This window comes from Aquarana catesbeiana, linkage group LG02 (genome assembly GCF_042186555.1).
Source record: "Aquarana catesbeiana isolate 2022-GZ linkage group LG02, ASM4218655v1, whole genome shotgun sequence".
Lineage (NCBI taxonomy): Eukaryota > Metazoa > Chordata > Amphibia > Anura > Ranidae > Aquarana > Aquarana catesbeiana.
This window is the reverse complement of record NC_133325.1, coordinates 309939282-309963473: the sequence shown is the minus strand read 5'-3', so window position 1 is coordinate 309963473 and position 24192 is coordinate 309939282. Positions and strand designations below refer to the sequence as shown.

The 24192-nt window shown below is 43.0% G+C and overlaps 1 protein-coding gene across 2 annotated transcripts in view; it reads left to right on the top strand.

The window, feature by feature from the left end:
- The window catches only part of TSGA10 (testis specific 10), a 209541-nt gene that overhangs the window by 158468 nt on the left and 26881 nt on the right, over nucleotides 1–24192 (top strand). For both annotated transcript variants that reach the window (XM_073614675.1, XM_073614676.1), the window contains exon 17: nucleotides 11866–12068. In XM_073614675.1, coding sequence (XP_073470776.1) covers nucleotides 11866–12068 — 203 coding nt within the window. The remainder of the gene's footprint in view (nucleotides 1–11865; nucleotides 12069–24192) is intronic.

Genomic DNA, 24192 nt, shown 5'->3' with positions numbered 1-24192 from the left:
ACATCTGCAAAACAAATTATTAACAAAACACATAAAACATAAAAATTTGCTAAAAAATGTATTGGTCAACAAAACAGGACTTGGAAGAAGCAAGGAAAACACTAACAACCTACAAACAGCACAGATTGACAACGTCAAAAATATTTCAGTGAAAAATATCCCTCCCCTAAGGATGTCCTTAAATTACTAACCCAAAAAACACACTCTCTGAGCATGCCCAGAAAAATCCAAGTGCTGTTCACACACAAAGAGCACAAAAATAAAACAAAGTCACTGAGCATGCCCAGACCAACACAAATGCATTTCACACACCAAAATCCAATGCAAAAAACCAAAGTACCTGAGCATGCCCAGAACAACCCAACTGCAGCTAGCACAAAATAAGCCACCCCCCTGTCCAAAATTAAGCACATCATCCAGCATGCTACAAAATTAAAGATGGGACAAGCAGATGTTTGCCCCCCGGTCCAGGGAGGCAAACAAAGAGCCTAACATGGGCAAAAGTTATACAACAAATACCACTGCAGTCTATGGGAACTGACTTGTTAATTTTGTGAGTCCCCACTTGGCTGGCTTATATTCTAGTTATTGGCCTTAAAATGGGTATGGGGGCCCAGGTCCCACCCTGAGGGACATATATCAATGTCACCAATTTGGACAACCCCAAAAACGAAACAAGGAGAAGTGCCTTGGGCACCCCAAAAGTCAACCACCTTGTTCCCATATTCAGGGGGACAAGGGCCTCTTCCACACAACCCTAGGCTGGGGTTGTGGGGGGCTGCAGACAGGGGGTTTTTACGGAATGTGGAAAACCCCTTTAAACTAGTGGGTACAAGGTGCTTTGTGGTTGGTATTGGGCTGAGCCCAACATGCCCCAAAGGAGAGCCAGCTATGTTGAGTGCATGTGGCCTTGTATGGTTCAGGAGGGGGTTGGGGCGATCGCTCTTCTCGCCCCTTACCTAGCTGGCCCTGTTGTATGCTCTGAAAAAGGATGTGGTTTGGATTGGTGAAGGCAGCTCACAGCCTTTGGAGAATAGAGTGGAGTGTGGAGTTCCCCTTTAACCACTTAAGGACCGCCTCACGCCGATGTACGTCGGCAAGACGGCACGGGCAGGCAAAATCACGTACATACACGTGATTTGCCTCCCGCGGGTGGGGGGTCCTCTTTTGTCCCCCGGCGATCGGAGGTGAGGGGGAGGCCATCCGTTCGTGGCCCCCCCTCGCGATCGCCGCCAGCCAATGGGAACATTCCTTTGCTGCTGTATGCTAAACAGCAGCAAAGGAAATGATGTCATCTCTCCTCGGCTCGGTATTTCCCGTTCCTGCGCCGAGGAGAGAAGACTGAAATGTGAGTGCACCAACACAACACACTCAGTAGAACATGCCAGGCACACAAAACACCCCGATCGCCCCCCCAATCACCCCCCCCCCCCCCCGTCACAAACTGACACCAAGCAGTTTTTTTTTTCTGATTACTGCATGGTGTCAGTTTGTGACAGTTACAGTTACAGTGTTAGGACAGTTAGCGTTAGCCCCCTTTAGGTCTAGGGTACCCCCCTAACCCCCCCTAATAAAGTTTTAACCCCTTGATCACCCCCCCGTCACCAGTGTCACTAAGCGATCATTTTTCTGATCGCTGTATTGGTGTCGCTGGTGACGCTAGTTAGGGAGGTAAATATTTAGGTTCGCCGTCAGCGTTTTATAGCGTCAGGGACCCCCATATACTACCTAATAAAGGTTTTAACCCCTTGATTGCCCCCTAGTTAACCCTTTCACCACTGATCACCGTATAAGTGTTACGGGTGACGCTGGTTAGTTTGTTTATTTTTTATAGTGTCAGGGCACCCGCCGTTTATTACCGAATAAAGGTTTAGCCCTCTGATTGCCCGGCGGTGATATGCGTCGCCCCAGGCAGCGTCAGATTAGCGCCAGTACCGCTAACACCCACGCACGCAGCATACGCCTCCCTTACTGGTATAGTATCTGAACGGATCAATATCTGATCCGATCAGATCTATACTAGCATCCCCAGCAGTTTAGGGTTCCCAAAAACGCAGTGTTAGCGGGATCAGCCCAGATACCTGCTAGCACCTGCATTTTGCCCCTCTGCCCGGCCCAGCCCAGCCCACCCAAGTGCAGTATCGATCGATCACTGTCACTTACAAAACACTAAACGCATAACTGCAGCGTTCGCAGAGTCAGGCCTGATCCCTGCGATCGCTAACAGTTTTTTTGGTAGAATTTTGGTGAACTGGCAAGCACCAGCCCCAAGCAGCGTCAGGTTAGCACCAGTACCGCTAACACCCACGCACGCACCGTACACCTCCCTTAGTGGTATAGTATCTGAACGGATCAATATCTGATCCGATCAGATCTATACTAGCGTCCCCAGCAGTTTAGGGTTCCCAAAAACGCAGTGTTAGCGGGATCAGCCCAGATACCTGCTAGCACCTGCGTTTTGCCCCTCCGCCCGGCCCGGCCCAGCCCAGCCCACCCAAGTGCAGTATCGATCGATCACTGACACTTACAAAACACTAAATGCATAACTGCAGCGTTCGCAGAGTCAGGCCTGATCCCTGCGATCGCTAACAGTTTTTTTGGTAGCATTTTGGTGAACTGGCAAGCACCAGCCCCAAGCAGCGTCAGGTTAGCGCCAGTACTACTAACAGCCACGCACGCAGCATACACCTCCCTTAGTGGTATAGTATCTGAACGGATCAATATCTGATCCGATCAGATCTATACTAGCGTCCCCAGCAGTTTAGGGTTCCCAAAAACGCAGTGTTAGTGGAATCAGCCCAGATACCTGCTAGCACCTGCGTTTTGCCCCTCCGCCCGGCCCACCCAAGTGCAGTATCGATCGATCACTGTCACTTACAAAACACTAAATGCATAACTGCAGCGTTTGCAGAGTCAGGCCTGATCCCTGCGATCGCTAACAGTTTTTTTGGTAGCTTTTTATTGAACTGGCAAGCACCAGCGGCCTAGTACACCCCGGTCGTAGTCAAACCCGCACTGCAGTAACACTTGGTGATGTGGCGAGTCCCATAAGTGCAGTTCAAGCTGATGAGGTGGCAAGCACAAGTAGTGTCCCGCTGCCACCAGAAAGACAAACACGGGCCTGTCGTGCCCATAGTGCCCTTCCTGCTGCATTCGCCAATCCTAATTGGGAACCCACCACTTCTGCAGCGCCCGTACTTCCCCCATTCACATCCCCAACCAAATGCAGTCGGCTGCATGAGAGGCATTTTCTTTATGTCCTCCTGAGTACCCCTACCCAATGAACCCCCCCAAAAAAGATGTTGTGTCTGCAGCAAGCGCGGATATAGGCGTGACACCCGCTATTATTGTCCCTCCTGTCCTGACAATCCTGATCTTTGCATTGGTGAATGTTTTGAACGCTACCATTCACTAGTTGAGTATTAGCGTAGGGTACAGCATTGCACAGACTAGGACACACTTTCACAGGGTCTCCCAAGATGCCATCGCATTTTGAGAGACCCGAACCTGGAACCGGTTACAGTTATAAAAGTTAGTTACAAAAAAAGTGTAAAAAAATATATAAAATAAAAAAAAAAGTTGTCGTTTCATTGTTCTCTCTCTCTCTATTCTCTCTCTCTATTGTTCTGCTCTTTTTTACTGTATTCTATTCTGCAATGTTTTATTGTTATTATGTTTTATCATGTTTGCTTTTCAGGTATGCAATTTTTTATACTTTACCGTTTACTGTGCTTTATTGTTAACCATTTTTTTGTCTTCAGGTACGCCATTCACGACTTTGAGTGGTTATACCAGAATGATGCCTGCAGTTTTAGGTATCATCTTGGTATCATTCTTTTCAGCCAGCGGTCGGCTTTCATGTAAAAGCAATCCTAGCGGCTAATTAGCCTCTAGACTGCTTTTACAAGCCGTGGGAGGGAATGCCCCTCCCCACCGTCTTCCGTGTTTTTCTCTGGCTCTCCTGTCTCAACAGGGAACCTGAGAATGCAGCCGGTGATTCAGCCAGCTGACCATAGAGCTGATCAGAGACCAGAGTGGCTCCAAACATCTCTATGGCCTAAGAAACCGGAAGCTACGAGCATTTTATGACTTAGATTTCGCCGGATGTAAATAGCGCCATTGGGAAAATGGGGAAGCATTTTATCACACCGATCTTGGTGTGGTCAGATGCTTTGAGGGCAGAGGAGAGATCTAGGGTCTAATAGACCCCAATTTTTTCAAACAAGAGTACCTGTCACTACCTATTGCTATCATAGGGGATATTTACATTCCCCGAGATAACAATAAAAATGATTAAATAAAAAAAATTTTAAGGAACAGTTTAAAAATAAGATAAAAAAGCAAACAAATAATAAAGAAAAAAAAAAAGCACCCCTGTCGCCCCCTGCTCTCGCGCTAAGGCGAACGCAATCGGCGGTCTGTCGTCAAACGTAAACAGCAATTGCACCATGCATGTGAGGTATCACCGCGAAGGTCAGATCGAGGGCAGTAATTTTAGCAGTAGACCTCCTCTGCAAATCTAAAGTGGTAACCTGTAAAGGCTTTTAAAAATGTATTTATTTTGTTGCCACTGCACGTTTGTGCGCAATTGTAAAGCATGTCATGTTTGGTATCCATGTACTCGGCCTAAGATCATCTTTTTTATTTCATCAAACATTTGGGCAATATAGTGTGTTTTAGTGCATTAAAATTTTAAAAAGTGTGTTTTTTCCCCAAAAAATGCATTTGAAAAATCGCTGCGCAAATACTGTGTGAAAAAAAAAATGAAACACCCACCATTTTAATCTGTAGGGCATTTGCTTTAATAAAATATATAATGTTTGGGGGTTCAAAGTAATTCTCTTGCAAAAAAAAAATAGCTTTTTCATGTAAACAAAAAGTGTCAGAAAGGGCTTTGTCTTCAAGTGGTTAGAAGAGTGGGTGATGTGTGACATAAGCTTCTAAATGTTGTGCATAAAATGCCAGGACAGTTCAAACCCCTCCCAAATGACCCCATTTGGGAAAGTAGACACCCCAAGCTATTTGCTGGGAGGCATGTCGAGTCCATGGAATATTTTATATTGCGACACAAGTTGCGGGAAAGAGACCAATTTTTTCAAAAAAGAGTACCTGTCACTACCTATTGCTATCATAGGGGATATTTACATTCCCCGAGATAACAATAAAAATGATTAAAAAAAAAAAAAAATGAAAGGAACAGTTTAAAAATAAGATAAAAAAGCAAAAAAATAATAAAGAAAAAAAAAAGCACCCCTGTCGCCCCCTGCTCTCGCGCTAAGGCGAACGCAATCGGCGGTCTGTCGTCAAATGTAAACAGCAATTGCACCATGCATGTGAGGTATCACCGCGAAGGTCAGATCGAGGGCAGTAATTTTAGCAGTAGACCTCCTCTGCAAATCTAAAGTGGTAACCTGTAAAGGCTTTTAAAGGCTTTTAAAAATGTATTTATTTTGTTGCCACTGCACGTTTGTGCGCAATTGTAAAGCATGTCATGTTTGGTATCCATGTACTCGGCCTAAGATCATCTTTTTTATTTAATCAAACATTTGGGCAATATAGTGTGTTTTAGTGCATTAAAATTTTAAAAAGTGTGTTTTTTCCCCAAAAAATGCATTTGAAAAATCGCTGCGCAAATACTGTGTGAAAAAAAAAATGAAACACCCACCATTTTAATCTGTAGGGCATTTGCTTTAATAAAATATATAATGTTTGGGGGTTCAAAGTAATTTTCTTGCAAAAAAAAAAATAGCTTTTTCATGTAAACAAAAAGTGTCAGAAAGGGCTTTGTCTTCAAGTGGTTAGAAGAGTGGGTGATGTGTGACATAAGCTTCTAAATGTTGTGCATAAAATGCCAGGACAGTTCAAACCCCTCCCAAATGACCCCATTTGGGAAAGTAGACACCCCAAGCTATTTGCTGGGAGGCATGTCGAGTCCATGGAATATTTTATATTGCGACACAAGTTGCGGGAAAGAGACCAATTTTTTTTTTTTTTTTTTGCACAAAGTTGTCACTAAATGATATATTGCTCAAACATGCCATGGGAATATGTGAAATTACACCCCAAAATACATTCTGCTGCTTCTCCTGAGTACGGGGATACCACATGTGTGAGACTTTTTGGGGGCCAAGCCGCGTACGGGACCCCGAAAACCAAGCACCGCCTTCAGGCTTTCTAAGGGCGTGAATTTTTGATTTCACTCTTCACTGTCTATCACAGTTTCGGAGGCCATGGAATGCCCAGGTGGCACAAAACCCCCCCAAATGACCCCATTTTGGAAAGTAGACACCCCAAGCTATTTGCTGAGCGGTATAGTGAGTATTTTGCAGACCTCACTTTTTGCCACAAAGTTTTGAAAATTGAAAAAAGAAAAAAAAATGTTTTTTCTTGTCTTTCTTCATTTTCAAAAACAAATGAGAGCTGCAAAATACTTACCGTGCCTCTCAGCAAATAGCTTGGGGTGTCTACTTTCCAAAATGGGGTCATTTGGGGGGGGGGTTTGTGCCACCTGGGCATTCCATGGCCTCCGAAACTGTGATAGGCAGTGAAGAGTGAAATAAAAAATGTATACCCTTAGAAATCCTGAAGGCGGTGATTGGTTTTCGGGGCCCCGTACGCGGCTAGGCTCCCAAAAAGTCCCACACATGTGGTATCCCCATACTCAGGAGAAGCAGCTAAATGTATTTTGGGGTGCAATTCCACATATGCCCATGGCCTGTGTGAGCAATATATCATTTAGTGACAACTTTGTGCAAAAAAAAAAAAATGTGTCACGTTCCCGCAACTTGTGTCAAAATATAAAATATTCCATGGACTCAATATGCCTCTCAGCAAATAGCTTGGGGTGTCTACTTTCCAAAATGGGGTCATTTGGGGGGGTTTTCTGCCACCTGGGCATTCCATGGCCTCCGAAACTGTGATAGGCAGTGAAGAGTGAAATCAAAAATTTACACCCTTAGAAATCCTGAAGGCGGTGATTGGTTTTCGGGGCCCCGTACGCGGCTAGGCTCCCAAAAAGTCCCACACATGTGTTATCCCCATACTCAGGAGAAGCAGCTGAATGTATTTTGGGGTGCAATTCCACATAGGCCCATGGCCTGTGTGAGCAATATATCATTTAGTGACAACTTTTTGTAAATATTTTTTTTTTTTTTTTGTCATTATTCAATCACTTGGGACAAAAAAAAAAAAATATTCAATGGGTTCAGCATGCCTCTCAGCAATTTCCTTGGGGTGTCTACTTTCCAAAATGGGGTCATTTGGGGGGGTTTTGTACTGCCCTGCCATTTTAGCACCTCAAGAAATGACATAGGCAGTCATAAACTAAAAGCTGTGTAAATTCCAGAAAATGTACCCTAGTTTGTAGACGCTATAACTTTTGCGCAAACAAATAAATATACGCTTATTGACATTTTTTTTACCAAAGACATGTGGCCGAATACATTTTGGCCTAAATGTATGACTAAAATTGAGTTTATTGGATTTTTTTTATAACAAAAAGTAGAAAATATCATTTTTTTTCAAAATTTTCGGTCTTTTTCCGTTTATAGCGCAAAAAATAAAAACCGCAGAGGTGATCAAATACCATCAAAAGAAAGCTCTATTTGTGGGAAGAAAAGGACGCAAATTTCGTTTGGGTACAGCATTGCATGACCGCGCAATCAGCAGTTAAAGCGACGCAGTGCCAAATTGGAAAAAGACCTCTGGTCCTTAGGCACCATAATGGTCCGGGGCTCAAGTGGTTAAAAGCAAAAGTTAGCCCATGGAAATCCAAGGGGTTAGAGGGGGAAGATAAGAGCATTGCAGAATGGAGTATGGAGTTCCCCTTTAAAAGCAAAAGCTAGCCCAAGGAAAGCATATGCATTAGAGGGGGATGGTTAAATACCCTTTTAGGAGGAGCAAGAGAAGCGAGAGTCTTTTCACATAATTTTAACAAGGTGCATGTCACATGTTGGCAATGTAACATGCTAATATGACCTGTGTGCAAATCTCCTTTAACAAATACATAAAGGTGAACCAGCGTAAAAAAAGTGTCAAGTTTAGAGGTGCGCCCGTTCAACCCATGCAATTGCATGTACGTTGCTTAACATTAACGAAGATTTTGGCCATGCAGTGAACAAACGCATGTGAACGAGCGCAACAGCCGCTTGCGCATGCGCACTGCTTACATTGATCTCATGCAGTTCTAAACATACTTGTGGGCACAGCAGGCTTTCTCTGAAAAAGTTACTTTCTCATTCTATTTTGGGCATATTTGTTACTTGGGCAGTTGTTACTAAACTCCTTACATCACCCTATAATATTGGCACCTCCATCTTCTGTCAATATTGATTTGGAGATGCCGTGCGCCATGTTCATAGTGGCACACAGATTGCATTCTCCCGTGAGCCGAGATCGCTATAGTAAATGGGGGATTTGCGCTCTGTTACCAGCGTACCATTTGGTAAATATAGAAATGTGCGTTGCGCCTCGCCGTGCGCCTCTGCTGATGGCGCACGGCTTTCGGAAATCACCCCCTTTGTCTTATATCTGATATTTGATAGTCGCCTATGTGCTACCCAGAGAAGTCTGTTATTATTTCTCTTCCTTTTCTCCTCCCTCATTTGTGTCTTATACCTTTGTATTGAAAATATTAACACTCAATAAAAAATGTTAATTATAAAAAAATATATACCTGTATATAAAATTTGTGAATAGAAAGGTGTTTTTTTTTTATTGCAGAAGAGGCATACTATGTTTCTTCTTCAATTAAAGATTTATACCTTCACCCTCGCAAGCTCCTTACATTGTACACTGAGCTGTGCAGCTCAGTATACAGTCACGGCGCATGCCAGAATGAATAAATTCCTGTGTGTATGCGTGGTAGTTATGTTAACCCAGCCAGGCCAATCAAGATGGTTTGAAGGTCAAGAAGATGTCGGCACTGGCGAGGGACTGTGATGATGATGCGTTCCCGGAGTAGAGGTGAGTATAGTTCTGCTTTAAGTAAACCTATCATCCTATTCATACACTGACTTCTCCTGTGTCCAGGGCCGGACTTGCCATTGGGCTTGACTGGGCTCAAACCGATGGGCCCCAGCCAATAGGGGGCCCCGCCCGTTTTGAAAGCCGCCGAGAGCGTCCGAAAGCCGGCGGAAGCCGCTGAGAAGGCAGCAATGACACTGGAGCAAGGCTACACTGACACTAGAGCAAGGCTACACTGACACTGACAAGGCTACACTGACACTGACAAGACTGCAATGACACTGACAAGGCTGCAGATGGACAGTGATAAGGTTGCGTTGATGGGCATTTAAATGTAAGTTTTTTTCCTTAAACTTTCCTCCTAAAAGTTTTTTTCCTTAAAATTCCCTCCTAAACTCCTAAACCCTAAGTCCTGCCCTGCCTGTGCCAATATCCGGTTTGCCCAAGACTAATCTTCCTTTGCTAAGAGACACCAGTGCCAGAATCTGTTGCTTTATTTTAAAGTTTATTTTTTATAATATTGTGTGGTAAGACAGACCAAAGGTAACTGATAAGCCCTTTCTCTAAAGTACTTCTAAGTACAGAAGGTATTTACATGCCATAATTTCCAATGCAAATGCAAAAACCGGGGAATGTATTGCTTACCTTAGGATACTGGGTGGAGTAGCGCAAATAATTCCTTTATGGCAAACTGCATCCAGTACTGATGGGGAGTATTATAGCTGTATACTAAAAATAGTAATTTATTACCATTTGCATAGGCAGTTAAAGAATGCATTACAGACTATGGGCAGTTTGTACATGGCTGGCCTGAGGCAGGGTAGGAAAGTTTCCCCTAGAATGACAAGTCATCTGCCTATCTTCAGGCACACCAGGACCTGCCTCTTTATGCATGTAATTTGCCCCAGGGATTGAAACAGTAGATGTGCATGTTTTTGCAGGATGTTAGATCAGGGATGGGATCGAGATGTTTCTGTCTAGTCTAAGATGGAACATAAAAGATGTACCTGTTTGAGGCAGTACTGTACAGTAGAGTCCTATGATTGATAGATCAAATGGCTGCATGCCTTGAAAAATCAGGTCATCACAGGGCTAACAATAAATAATTATCTAAAAATGTAATTCCATATTCTTTGAGGAAACCAAACTAAATGATAGTTTCAATAAAATACTTTGCATTATTTATGCCCAGGGGGGAAATTTATGAAAACTAAAGCAGACAATATCTGGAGCAGCTGTGCATGGTAACCAGCTTCTATCTTCAGCTTGTTCAATTAAGCTTTGAAACAACAGAAGCTGATTGGTTTCCATGCATAGCTGATCCAGTTTTGATACATTTTCCCTCACAGTATTTTGTAGTATTTTCAGGCAGTTAACCCAATACAGTGTATTTAGTTGAATATTCCATTTGGCAGGGGGCCATTTTACATAGTTAAGCAGGATACCACAAAGTACTGTGCTGAAAAACCAATATTTCAGTTTGTGAAAGGAGTAAAATCAACGGACACTATTCTGTATTCCTACTTCTGGACCTTTCAGCTGCCTTTGACACGGTTGACCACCCCCTCCTCAAAAAAAAAAACTTTACTCCCTTGGTCTCCATGACTGTGCTCTTCAGTGGCTCTCATCCTACCTATCCCAACGTACCTTCAGTGTCACTTACAATTCTACTTCCTCCACTCCTCTTCCCTTCTCCGTCAGGGTCCCCCAAGATTCTGTTCTTGGACCTCTTTTATTTTCAATCTACACCTCTTCCCTGGGTCAGCCTCTCACGGCTTTCAATATCATTTCTCATTTCTATGCTGACAACACACAAATCTATCTCTCCACCCCTCAACTCACTCCATCAGTCTCCTCACGCATCACTAACTTACTAACAGACATATCTGTATGGATGTCACACCACTTCCTCAAACTCAACTTGTCCAAAACCTAACTTATAATATTTCCTCCCCCACGTGCCTCTTCCCCTGACTAATCTGTCAAGAGCAATGGTACAACCATCCACCCATCCCCACATTTCAGCGTGCTAGGTGTTATCCTGGACTCTGAACTCTCCTTTCGGCCCCACATCCAATCGCTTTCCAAAGCTTGCCACCTCAACCTCCGCAACATCTCTAAACTATGTCCCTTTCTAACCACTAAAACCACAAAATTCCTGATTCACTCCCTGGTTATCTCTCGCCTTGACTACTGCAACTCCCTCCTCATTGGCTTACCTTTAAATAGACTATCCCCCCTTCAGTCCATCATATATGCTGCTGCCAGACTCATCCAACTTACAAACCGCACAGTATCTGCTACCCCTCTCTGCCAATCCCTCCATTGGCTGCCACTTGCCCAACAAATTAAATTCAAAATGCTAACAATAAGTTACAAAACCATCCACAACTCTGCCCCCAGCCACATCACTAGCCTAGTCTCAAAATACCAACCTAATCGCCCTCTTCGTTCCTCCCAAGACCTCCTGCTCTCTAGCTCCCTCATCACCTCCTCCCATATCTGCCTCCAGGACTTCTCCTGAGCCTCGTCCATCCTCTGGAATTCGCTACCCCAATCTGTCAAACTGTCTCCAAATTTATCTACTTTTAGGCGATCCCTGGAAACTTTCCTCTTCAGAGAAGCCTATCCTGCCTCCTTCTAACAACTGCACTATTTTCTCCATTAGCTCATCCCCCACAGCTATTACCCTTGACCCTCCCTCCTAGATTGTAAGCTCTAACGAGCAGGGCTCTCTGATTCCCCCCTGTATTAAATTGTATCGTAATTGTACTGTCTGCCCTAATGTTGTAAAGCGCTGCGTAAACTGTCGGCGCTATATAAATCCTGTATAATAATAATAATAATAATAATAATAAATGTACAAGGATATAATAATCTTTTTTACCCACTTTCTTTTAGTTACAGCATGAATTGGAATCTACTTTCTCTGAAATAGAACACCTAAGAAAGCAACTTGCCAGTGAAAGAATCTCTGTTAAGAATTTGGAGGCTCTTCTGGTCTCCAGCCAAGAAAAAGAATTTCAGTCTCAAGTACAGGCCCAGAACCTGGAGTCAGAGCTGGAGCTGCTTGGAGATAAGTTGATGCTGGCAGAAACTAAACTGTAAGTAAACAGGCAACCCATTTGCACAATTAGACTGATTAATTAAAACTGTAGAAGAGGGAATTGCCCCAAAATTGAGTTGTTATTATAAGTCAGCTTTAACTTATTTTTTTCTGAAATATAGAATAATATTGTGGATGTTTCACTATGGGCAACGGTTAATTTTTTGTTCATATTCTTTTCTCCAGTTTAAATTAATTTGCACCAGTGTATTTGTAAAGAATCATAATGGGCAGCGCCATGCAATTTGTTTTCTGTGCACTGCTCTAATGATAGCCAACAAGCCTGAAACAAAAATAAGTATTTGCACACCGTTATTTATCAATTTCAGTTTATGAAAAAGCAAATAAAGAGAAATCAACCACCGCAACATAAAAACCTAATACAGCAGCTGAAATACTGAGGGTCAAAATATCAAATGGTGATCGGTACACACTTACTTCCATTGGTCAGACGGATCAGCTGATTAGGTCTACAAAGCGGGTGGCTTGCATCATGCCGTCGACGCTGATGAAGTCCCGCCCCTTAGGGACGTAACGCGTACGGAAACCACGTGACCTTGATCGTGACGTCACCCACGTCCTACAAGCTAATCTTTGTGGATACACACTGCTATTTTTATGCCATTCATCCTTAGCACTGGGGCACAGTGAGAGATTTGTAAGTGCAATTTACCCCTTTTTATAAATAAATACTTTGTGATTATTCAGAGAGCACTAGATATTGTTGCTTTTATTCCATGTACCGATCCTAGAGTTGATGAGGAATTCCATGTGTAGTTACCAATACCGGCACCGTTTGCAAAATTAATGTGAGAGCTTTCTGACCTAAAACCTTAAAGGGAACTGCTGTTTTGACCTGACTGATTTACTCAGGGGTCCACCGCATGAGGAGCGGCCATTTCTCTTGATGGTGGAGGTTTTCACAAAAGTCACCTTATATTGACTCATGACTCATCTTACTGGATATTCGCTGGTGTTCTTTACAATCAACCTATTTTTTATGAAGAAGATTAAGGACTGTTTTTGTGCCATTTTTATTGATTCTGCTATTATCTTAGTTTTGTTTTATTTGTTTGCGCTGTACTGCCTTTTCTATTATGAAGAGCAAATGGTTGTAGCAGTGGACATTGAGAAGCTAGTGCTGGAAAGATATACAGTATCTCACAAAAGTGAGTACACCCCTGACATTTTTGTAAATATTTTATTATATCTTTTCATGTGACAACACTGAAGAAATGACACTTTTGTTGCCAGCGGTTTAGACATTAATGGCTGTGTGTTGAGTTAGTTTGAGAGGACAGCAAATTTACACTGTTATACAAGCTGTACACTCACTACTTTACATTGTAGCATAGTGTCATTTCTTCAGTGTTGTCACATGAAAAGATATAATAAAATATTTACAAAAATGCGAGAGGTGTACTCACTTTTGTGAGATACTGTATAAATGTCAGCAAATTTCCAATTTCTCTTTGTCAACTAATTAAGGATAGCACATCTACTCCCTGTAGGGAGCTTGCCTGACATGTCCTGAAGGGGAGGTGTATGTTAGGCAAAGAAACTGGATCTTTTTAAAAAAGTACAACTTTTTATATGTTTACACTTGTATCTATGTCTGTAAACATTAGGAAAAAAATATTTGCCAACTGTATATTAATACATATGTTATGTACATATATTATATTAGAAAAAAGACAGTAGGAGCCAATGTGTGCCGTGTCACATGGTTAGGGTGTGGGAAACTGTCTGTTTGGGAAGGTTGTTCTCTCTTTTTTCCATTGTGGGACACATCTTAGAAATAGAAACCTAGGGTTATGTTGCTGCCTACAGAAGAAATGGACAAGGTACAGATAGAAAACTGAAGGCCAGGTCTCCCACCTCACACCTGCTCAGTTTCACTAAGTGAGTCCTTCAGTTGCAACTGAGAAAAGGATTTTATGGGGAGCATAGTTCTATTTCTTTACTTTTCAGTACACAGAATGTGTTGGGGAACATAAGGCTATGAGGCCATCTTGAGGAGATTGCACACTGGCAAATCTGCATAACCCCACCCCCAGCAAGCCTCAGTTTTTTGTCTAGTGTCCTTAGGAAACAGATATGTTCGTCTCTTAGAAGACAGACTGAGAGAAACAAACTCTTTTTCTTTTTATGAATGATTCTGACTTGGGCGGAATTTCAAGGACCAGCCTTATATGCGGTCCATATTACTATCGTGCAAAAATGGTAGGTTGGCCTCCTCAGTTGTCAACGTCTAAACTTCAGGACATGGTCTCTTTACCCAGAGATGTTCCAAGACTTCTGTCACAGGTGAGGGAAAGTGGATGTGAACCTCCTGGCTTGCATATTCAACAACAAACTGGAAAGGATGCCCTAATCAATCTGTGGGATCAATTCAGCTTGATCTATCCATTTCCTCCTTCCTCCTTCCTTGTCTGCTCTGCTGGATAGAGACTGAAGGCATTGGGGTTATTTTTAATAAATTGGCCCAGGTGGATGTGGTACTCGACCTCATCAGACTTCTGGCAGATTCTCTGTGGGCCCTTTTGAATCATGCTGTCCTAAGGGCTGGTTTATCATCCTGATTCATGGTTGCTGGTTTTCATGGGGTGGCTGTTGAAACGCAGGTCCTAAAGCATAAGGGCCTGTCCTCTTCAGGTATTCATACACTTTTGCAGACTGGAATGTTTTGCTGTCTAGCATTGCACATCGGATCCGACTTTTGATATTTGTGATATGTATATTGGCGTATTAACTATGTATGCGCAATACTTTATTTCAATATATTCTATCCCTTAACACTACACTATGAAGCTGCTTATTTCTGTATTCTCTATGAGTGGAACATTTATTTACAATTTTAAGATGAGTGCCTGTGGTCATTTGATGAGAAATTCCATTTGAATGTCTAATATGAGAGTAATATAAATATCCTGCTGAGTATCCAGCACGGACTGTTTAAGTGAATGGTGGTTCAAAAGTGTTGTTTGACAGCTCAATTTAAGAGGGTCGATACCTTCTGCACTATCAGTGCATCTGGGTGAATATTCCTACACAGAAGATTCTTTGGTCTCTTTATGGTTTGGAGCAGTTCATACCTTTTATTCTTATATTTTTCACATTTTGGGACTTCTGATGGACTGATTTCTATATATTTAACTAATTTTACTCACTTAGTGGATTCTACTGATGTTTTTTGAACTATAAGTATTTTATGTTTATTGGAAGGTTTATTGGAATTTATTATTGGTTTGGCACTGTACTTGTATACAGAGTCCGGATCATTGTTTAGCCTTGAGATTTCTGCCATAGAGATCCTTTTCCAAAGACTGCGCGCTTTCCACTCCTTAGTGAAAGCTTTTATTTAGGTTGTTACTCACCTTTTCCCCCTCCATTCCCCAATGTTGTCATGGGATCCTTTTTTCAAATATAATTTTTATTAAAACCCACAACGGGCGAAAACAGGTCAATACATCCATTTCGCAAAGTCAGTGAAAGCATCGGACATAGAACAGACATGTATAACAGGCATCAGTTTAAACAGTATATAAATTCCAGAACAAACGTCCATAGCAAACCTCCCTGTGTCCAGTGCATGTGTCCTGTGTATATGTGCATGTGTCATGTGTCCTGTGTATATGTGCATGTGTCCTGTGTATATGTGCATGTGTATATGTGTCATGTGTATATGTGTCATGTGTCCTGTGTATATGTGCATGTGTCCTGTGTATATGTGCATGTGTCCTGTACATGTGTGCATGTGTCCTGTGTCCTGTACATGTGTCCCTGTGTATGTGTCCTGTGTATTTGTGTATGTGTATGTGTGCGTCCTACCTGTGTCCTGTGCATGCCTCCGTGTGCCGCTCTGCATCCACCGATCAGCGTGTGCTATTACTATTCGGTGGCCATTCACTGTTCAAAAGCCGTGCCTCCTCCTCGTCCGTGATAGGCAGAAAACTCCATTTCCCAGCGGTCAGCCTATCACTGACATTCTCTCATCCTCATACCATGGACGAGGATGAGAGAATGTCCGTGATAGGCTGCTGAGAAATTGAGTTTTCTGCCTATCACAGACGAGGAGGAGACACGGCTTTTGAACAGTGAGAGGCTGCCGAATGGTATGTAGCACACGCTGGCCGCCGTCTGCCTGCATGACACGCTGATCATGTAGGCAGACGGCGGTGACTCGAGTATAAGTCGAGGGGGGCACTTTCAGTCGAAAAAAAAGGGCTGCAAATCTCGACTTATACTCGAGTATATATATAGAGGGAAACATATATATATGTTTCCCTCTTTCCCTTTTAATTCGGGAGCCGTGTATAATGAATATGCCCCGAAGAACAGCCTTGTGGGCTTCCCACACCATTCCTGGGTCACTGTCCGATGTACAGTTTGACTGAAAATATAGTGTTAATTCCTTAGTGATCTCTGCTAGTATTTCCGGTACCTGCAAGAGGCTCTCATTCTGCCTCCAAAAGGTCACCAGGGGTGAGACGTCCAAGAGGGCATAGGTCAATGAGATAAGTGCATGGTCAGACCACGTTATCGAACCAGTGGAGGTTTCGCGAACTGCATGTAGTTGATTATGGGGTACCAAAAAAATAAATTCTTGCGTAAACTTTGTGGGGGGAAGAATATAATGTGTAGTCTCGTTCGCCCGAATGTTGTAGCCACCACACGTCAATCAGTTGGGCTCTATGAATGGATTGTGTGATCCGTTTGTGAGAGCCAATGGGGACAGAGGATGAGCCCGAAGAGGTGTCTCTCGTAGGGGTCAGAGAAATATTGAAGTCTCCACCCAGGATCAATGGACCTTCTTTAAAATCTAGGAGCTAGGTTAAAATGTGACGGATAAAGACATCCTGGTAATCATTAGGCGTATAAATTGTTGCCAAAGTTAAGCGTACCCCTCCGAGGAAGCCCTTGATAAATGCAAAGTGTCCCTCTGCATCCAGAAGAGTCCCACTGCATGTCCATGCAAGCCTGCTAGACAACAGGATAGAAACTCCCCTGGACTTAGTAGTTTTGTTAGTAGAATGGTAGGTCAGCGGGTAACATCTGCTTTTAAGTATAGGTAATTTGTCATCCCAGAAGTGAGTCTCTTGTATGAATGATACATCAGCGTGTGAGGATTTAAAATCCTGTAATAGCATTCTTCTTTTCTCGGGTATGTTAAGACCTTTGGCATTTAGAGAGAAAATCTTTGGTTTATCCATTGCCAATGGGGGGGGGGGGGGGGGGGTAAGCAGAAGGAAAAGGAAAGAAAAGACTAATAGGTTGAAGATGAAGAAAGGGAGTGAGAGACGGGGACACAATCCGTCACTCACTACTCCTCAAAACTAAATTGGCAAGCACCACTTAACCAAACAAAAACACATAGCCCCCCCGACCTATGTCGGATGAAGCATGTGTCAGCCTATGTGGGGGAGTAGTCAGAGCAGGCTCCGAGAGAGCATCCCCAGCCCACCCCAGCCAAAATAACAGCATGTGAATCAAGCCTACAGCATGAGCAGCAACCTCACCTATGTCTAGATAGCGTAAAGGACCAGGGGCCGCCAATGTCCTCATCTCTCTCCTATTAGACCATTCCCCCAATAGTGGTAAAGGAGGAAGGTGGCCCACTGAGGGCAAGAGTCAGACACCGTATGATCCCCAGTTCACAGCAGTCCTCATAAGAGGTTAAACACCCTCCAAGCCGATATTATATGGATAAGCAGCCGACATACCACCATGTGTAATTGAGCATTTAGGCAAGAAGTATTGAAGCAAGCGGATGAAAGGCACAGCAGTTATAACAAATATAGCGAATAAACAGGTAGTACTATAATGCATTACTTAAAAATCACCGTGAACATGAGTGCAGTATAAGACATTCCTCCTGGTGACCATCCAAACAGCTGCAGCAACAAGCAGCTCTATGTATAGGAGAGCAGAGGTATCGTGTCATGTGAACGCCACATAGAAGGGCCGTCGTGAATCACGGCGGTAGAATGGCGAGCTAGTGTCCCCCATCCCCAGCGCTAACCGCACAAGGGCCAGGGCTGTCCCCCACACCAATCATAAGGAGGTAGTCCTCTCTTCCCTTCAAACCGAGGGGAAGGATGAGTTACCTGATCCAGAGCTCCTCTTTAAATATATACAGGGAGGCATAGTTAGGGTGCACACGTCAACAAGATCATTACTAATAATCACCCCTACAAAGCATGGAGAGACAGCAAAACAGTAATAGATTTAAAACTGTAACAACCACTATATCTGGGGATAAGCTGCGGTGAGGTAGATCAACTGAGTCAATCTAAAACATTAAGGCACTAAGACCTCCGGCGTGTTTGCCAGTGCAAGGATAGACATATCAAGCTAGCGGCTTGTAGGTGACAACTCCAGTGTGGCATTCCAAATGAGTTCTTCATGGGGACACAGAGGGGGATGAAATATACCTTCCCATTGAAGGAAAAAACATTGGGGAGGGAAGCCCCTATAAAACCTTGATGGGAGGGCTCTCGTAGTACTGTCTGAGCACAGATACTTGATATCAGTAAGGGTTCATAGCAGAGCTCCGTCAAAATCAACATACCTTGCTTCCCACGCTTTACAGATGATGGTCTCCTTGTTTGTGTAATGCCAGACCCTGCAGATTACATCCCTTGGTTGATTAGGTTCGGTGGGTCAGGGGCCCAGAGCCCCGTGGATCCGGTCCAATTCTAGAGTTGCTGGGAAGGAGTTCTCCCTGAAATCCTGCGGAAGATTGCACGGTCGTTTTCGCTAGATCCTCAGGTCCCGTCACCTCTGGCAGACCCTGGAGCCGCAGCTTATTACGCTGGCTCCTGTCCTCCAAATCCTCCATGTGCAGCTGCAGGGTCACCGCCGCAGTGATATGATTTTCCTGGATGGATTCCATGGATGTCACCCGCTGTTGTAAGAACTCTATGGATGATTCCCCGGTGGTCATCTGCGAGGGGAGGGATTGCACATCTCGCCTGATCTTGAGAATGTCTTTGCGGTGCTGTTTCTCTAGTCGGACGACCAGGGATTCAATATCTGCCATGGTCGGGAGGGCATGGAGAAGCGCCCGGAGTCCAGAGTCCACACCAAAGGTGAGCGGTCGTGAAGAAGGACTCAAGCTTCACTGTAAAGTATCTGGGGTTTCTGAGTACGCGTCTGATGCCACGAGGCAGTGGGAAAGGTAGGGTGAATAATCTAATCCAAGGCCTCCCATGATGGGCCTCATGGCTCCGGCATCTTGGGAGCGGGAGAGTTCACTTGCGAGTTTGAGAAAAAACAAGCTATTTTCCTGCCACTTTTCACGGGTCTAGCTGCCTGGGTGCTTCCCTTCACCTTCTTCTTGCTCTAGGGCATGCCACAGGGATGGTAGTGAGATAGGTTGGGGTAATCGGGAGAAGGCCGGGAGCTCAGTAAGTGCATGTCCTCATTCAGCCATGTCCAGGCCACCGTCATGGGATCTTAACCTAGTTCTTTAAACTCTCTAGAAGCCACCCTTTGAGCCTGTCAGGGAAATTCCCATTACGAATATAACTGACAAGGTTTCCTTTCTTGTATTTTTCACCTCGGCATGCCGTTTTTTTAGAGCTGGCAGCCTTAACTTGTATGGATCCCTTTTTGTACTGCATAGGAACAAAACTGTTAAGGCCAAACGTCTCCTTTCTTCCCAAGGTGGTTTCTTCCAATCACCTTAACCAGGACATTGTTCTCATTATGTTCTGTTCCTTGCCATCCTAAGGAGGTCTCCCTCCACTGTCTGGATGTGCTGTGCTTCATTTAGACAACCCAACTCTCTTTTTGTCATTTCTGAGGGAACCTGCATCTCATTCCACTATCTCCAGGTGTAATGGAAAACTCATTCAAGCCAATGGACTTTACTACTCCACCCTTATACACTCTAAAACCAAAAGACTAACCCTAACACAACATTTTTGGCAAGCTGATGTGATCTTCAAGAGGATGCATGACAAGATATTATTGGGACACATTTCACCTCGGTTATACGGTATCTTCTAATTCAGTTAAAATATTTGCACCAACTACAGTATGCTATACACCTTCTACCTTCCAAAAGTCATCACTCCTGTGATGGTGAAGGTGAACAGTAATAGCTGGGCCACGCTTAGCAATGTTCTAGTAACATCCTGGGAGTTTTCCAGACAGGCTTCATGAGGTACGTAAATGGCCTACTCCTGTAGCTAGGGCATTATTCAATTTTGGTCCAAGCTGCACAGCTTATTTTCATCTATAGACATCCCTTATCTGTATAGAAAGTTTTTTGGCCAAAGTGAACTAACTCTTCAATGGCTAGGCGTGCAAAACACTGTATGTGGAAATGTGATGATTAATTTGTTTCATGCCCATTAACCTTTTCACTATTTACACAGTGGTTTACATGGAATTGATTTATCAGTCAGGTTTTACTATCACATGGCTAGTTTCAGGAAACACTATGGTAAGACTATTTATGCTTGGCAGAAATTATGCAGGTTGAAATTACTTGGTGTGTCAGGGAAAATAATGAGCCTTTGTTACATTGCAGCTGGTTAAGATTCAACCTTTAGGTTGGCTATAAATAGATTTATTTAAGGCCTTCTACACACAGGCTTCAGCTTGTATTAGAAGAGTATGTACAACAAGCTTTTACAAAGCCTTTAAAACAGGGGTGTCCAACCTTCTGACCTTCCTGTGCCACATTGGAAGAAGAGGAATGGTCCTGGGCCACACATAAAATACACTAATAAGGATAGCTGATGAGCAGAAAAAGTCAGGCAGATCACAAGTTAATGATCACTGATATAGGTAATGTAACTATCTGAGTAATAAAAGTATTTTTTTTTTTGTTAAATTTAGTATTATAAAAGAAAGAAGGCAACATAAAACTAGTGCGATATTTGACACTGTTTTTGATAAACGCATCAATATCTGGTTTGATGGATGTAGTAGCAATTCTCAATGAATTTTCAAGGTGCTCCTCAGATATTTGGATTCTTATTTTGTCCTTTGCGTGTTTCATCCTTGAAAATTGTTGCTCACAAATATAGGTGCTGAGGAAAACGGATTACATGAATAAGGCTTGAGTGTGAAGAGCGGGATATTTTTCTTTGAGAAGATAAAACTTATAAAAGTCCAGTAAAGAGACACTGTTAAATTGTTCTTTGACCGCCTGTGTTCACCAAGTGTAAACGCATTTTTACAAAAACTTCCCCAAAAATCAGCTTTTTTAAGTTTACGATTTTGTGTTGGGCCGCATTCATAGCTGCTTTGGGCCATATGTAGCTTGTGGGCCGCAAGTTGGACACTTCAGCTTTAACTACTTGCCGACCAGCCACCGCAGTTGTACTGAGGCAGGTTGGCACGGCTTTGCGAATCGCCGTCATTGGACGTCGGCTCTTTAAATCACCCGTGATCGCTCCTGTCAGAGCCAGAACGGGGATCTGTGTGTGTAAACACACAAATCCCGGTTCTGTCAGGGGGGTAGAGACAGATCGTGTGTTCCTACTAAGTAGGAACAGCGATATATCACCTCCCCCTGTCAGTCCCATCCACCCACAGTTAGAACACACAGTGAGAGAACACATTTAACCCCTTGATCGCCTTGTAGTGTTAACCCCTTCCCTGACAGTGACATTTATACAGTATAAGTCGAGGGGGGCACTTTCAGTCGAAAAAAAAGGGCTGCAAATCTCGACTTATACTCGAGTATATATATAGAGGGAAACATATATATATGTTTCCCTCTTTCCCTTTTAATTCGGGAGCCGTGTATAATGAATATGCCCCGAAGAACAGCCTTGTGGGCTTCCCACACCATTCCTGGGTCACTGTCCGATGTACAGTTTGACTGAAAATATAGTGTTAATTCCTTAGTGATCTCTGCTAGTATACACCATTACTTGTAAAAAAAATAAATAATGATAAAAATGCCATAAATATATCCCCTATTTTGTAAAACCAATCAACCATTTTTTTTTTTTTGGATATTTATTATAGCAAAAAGTACAAAATATTGTGTTTTTTTTTCAAAATTGCCGCTCTTTTTTTGTTTATAGCGCAAAAAATAAAAAACGCAGAGGTGATCAAAAGAAAGCTTTATTTGTGGGGAAAAAAAGGACATAAATTTTGTTTGGGTACAATTTTGCAAGAATTTACAATTGTCAGTAAAAGCGACGCAGTGCCGTATTGTAATAAATGGCCTGGTCATTAATGAGGCAAATCCTTCCGGGGCTGAAGTGGTTAAAAAAAAACCCATTCAGCTTTAATTTGGAGATGTTAAACATATATCTTAATGGGAGCTCTGGCTGTCACTTTACACAAGCTGCTAGGGGCTGCAGCAGGCTTTCAAGGATTTTCAAGTACTGCTGAAGCTTCTAAAACCTTTCAATGATTAAACTTTATGATCAGTTAATAAAGCTTAAGCAATCAGTTATTTGCTGATGTTTCTATTAGATTTGTAATAAAAAAGTCTATAGGGTTTTTAATGTTTTTAGACATACTGCATGTGTAAATGAGATCAACTTTCTGAGGAATATGCTGTTTCTGGCTTCATTCAGTCTGCTAAGCCCTTTCTGCCCTATCGGGGATCTGATGACGAAGGACCGTAGAGTCGGTCGTCACCCCATCCGATCTGAAAACGGATGGAAAAGTAGGTTTTTCCTCCGTTACACTTTTTCGTAACGGGTCGGATGTCAGCGCACATGTCACCGCTGACATCCGACGCTCCATAGAGGTCTATGGAGGGTCCGCTCAGGTCCGCCTAAAAAACTGACAGGCGAACCTGAACGGATCGTTTGTCTGAAAGAGGCCTAGGTATGCCTTGGCAGTGGGGTCAGCTGAGGGTCAGAAGAACACAGCCAGAGCAGCAGTTTCTTCAGGAAGGGTATGAAATGTGGATCTTAACCCTAAAATGTTGGTCTGACTTGCCTCCTCCCCCTACCTCTCCCACAAATGAAATTTATTTTTGTAAACAGCTCTTCTTCAATTCTTGCCTAGGCAAGAATCCCCCCCCCCCCCCGCCCCCTACGTGTTCACAGATGTGACATAGAGCTCAGGTACCGCCACATGTGTCGGGTCTAGCAAGTTGGCGGAAAATTTGAGAACCTGCTCTCAAACATTGGTGTGCGGAAATTCCGACAGCAAATGATCGATGGAGCATACACACGGTCGGACTTTCCGACAACAAACTCACATCAAACATTTCCCGTCGGAAAGTCTGACTGTGTGTACGCAGCATAAGTTTGGCATACTCATTAACCGCTTGCCGTCCAGGGCAATTTTGACATTTTTAACATACATATTAAAATTGCATTTTTCTTTTTGCTAGAAAATTACTTAAAGTGGAGTTCCACCCACTTTTACAACTCTTCAGCATCCCTCACTAAACTGTGCACTGTAAACAAATTGGATATTTTTTTATTTTTTTTCTCAGATATACCTACTGTATATCAGCTGTATTCATTTTTCACTTCCTCCTCCCTGGCCGCGGCCCATCACATCATTTCCTGTTTGCAATGCCTTCTGGGAAGGGGCGGCAACTTCCTCTGAAACTGCCGTTGCTATGGAAACCTGACCTGAAACCTATTACACTGCTTGTGCTGCACTGAGCATGTGCGAGATCTGCAAGGATGAGATCCAGGAAGAAATACAGTCTGGCTTCAGATGCCCACACTTAAGATGGCCACGGCCTGCTGTAATTTTATAAAATAACAAACTACTGCTATAAACTAACAAAACAGACCTTAGTTTACAGACTAACTTTACTAGAATACATTAGGCTTGTGTATTATAGGGGTATTTTTATTTAAAAAGTATAATTTCGGCCGGAACACCACTTTAAAACTCCTAGACATTATACTGTATATTTTCTAAAACCAGAAGTCCTGGAGAACAAAATGGTGGTTGTTGCAATTTCTCACGTGGCACAATATTTAGGCAGCACATATTTTCAGAAAAAAATACACTTTTAGTGCACAAAAACATAACATAATACTCAATGTTTTGGTAAAACATAAAAGATGTACTAAACATGTCAAGGTTTAAAATAGCGAATGCCTGTGAAATGGCAACAAATTACAGTACCTAAAATTATCCATAGGCTTTAAAAGCCTTTACAGGATATCAGTTTA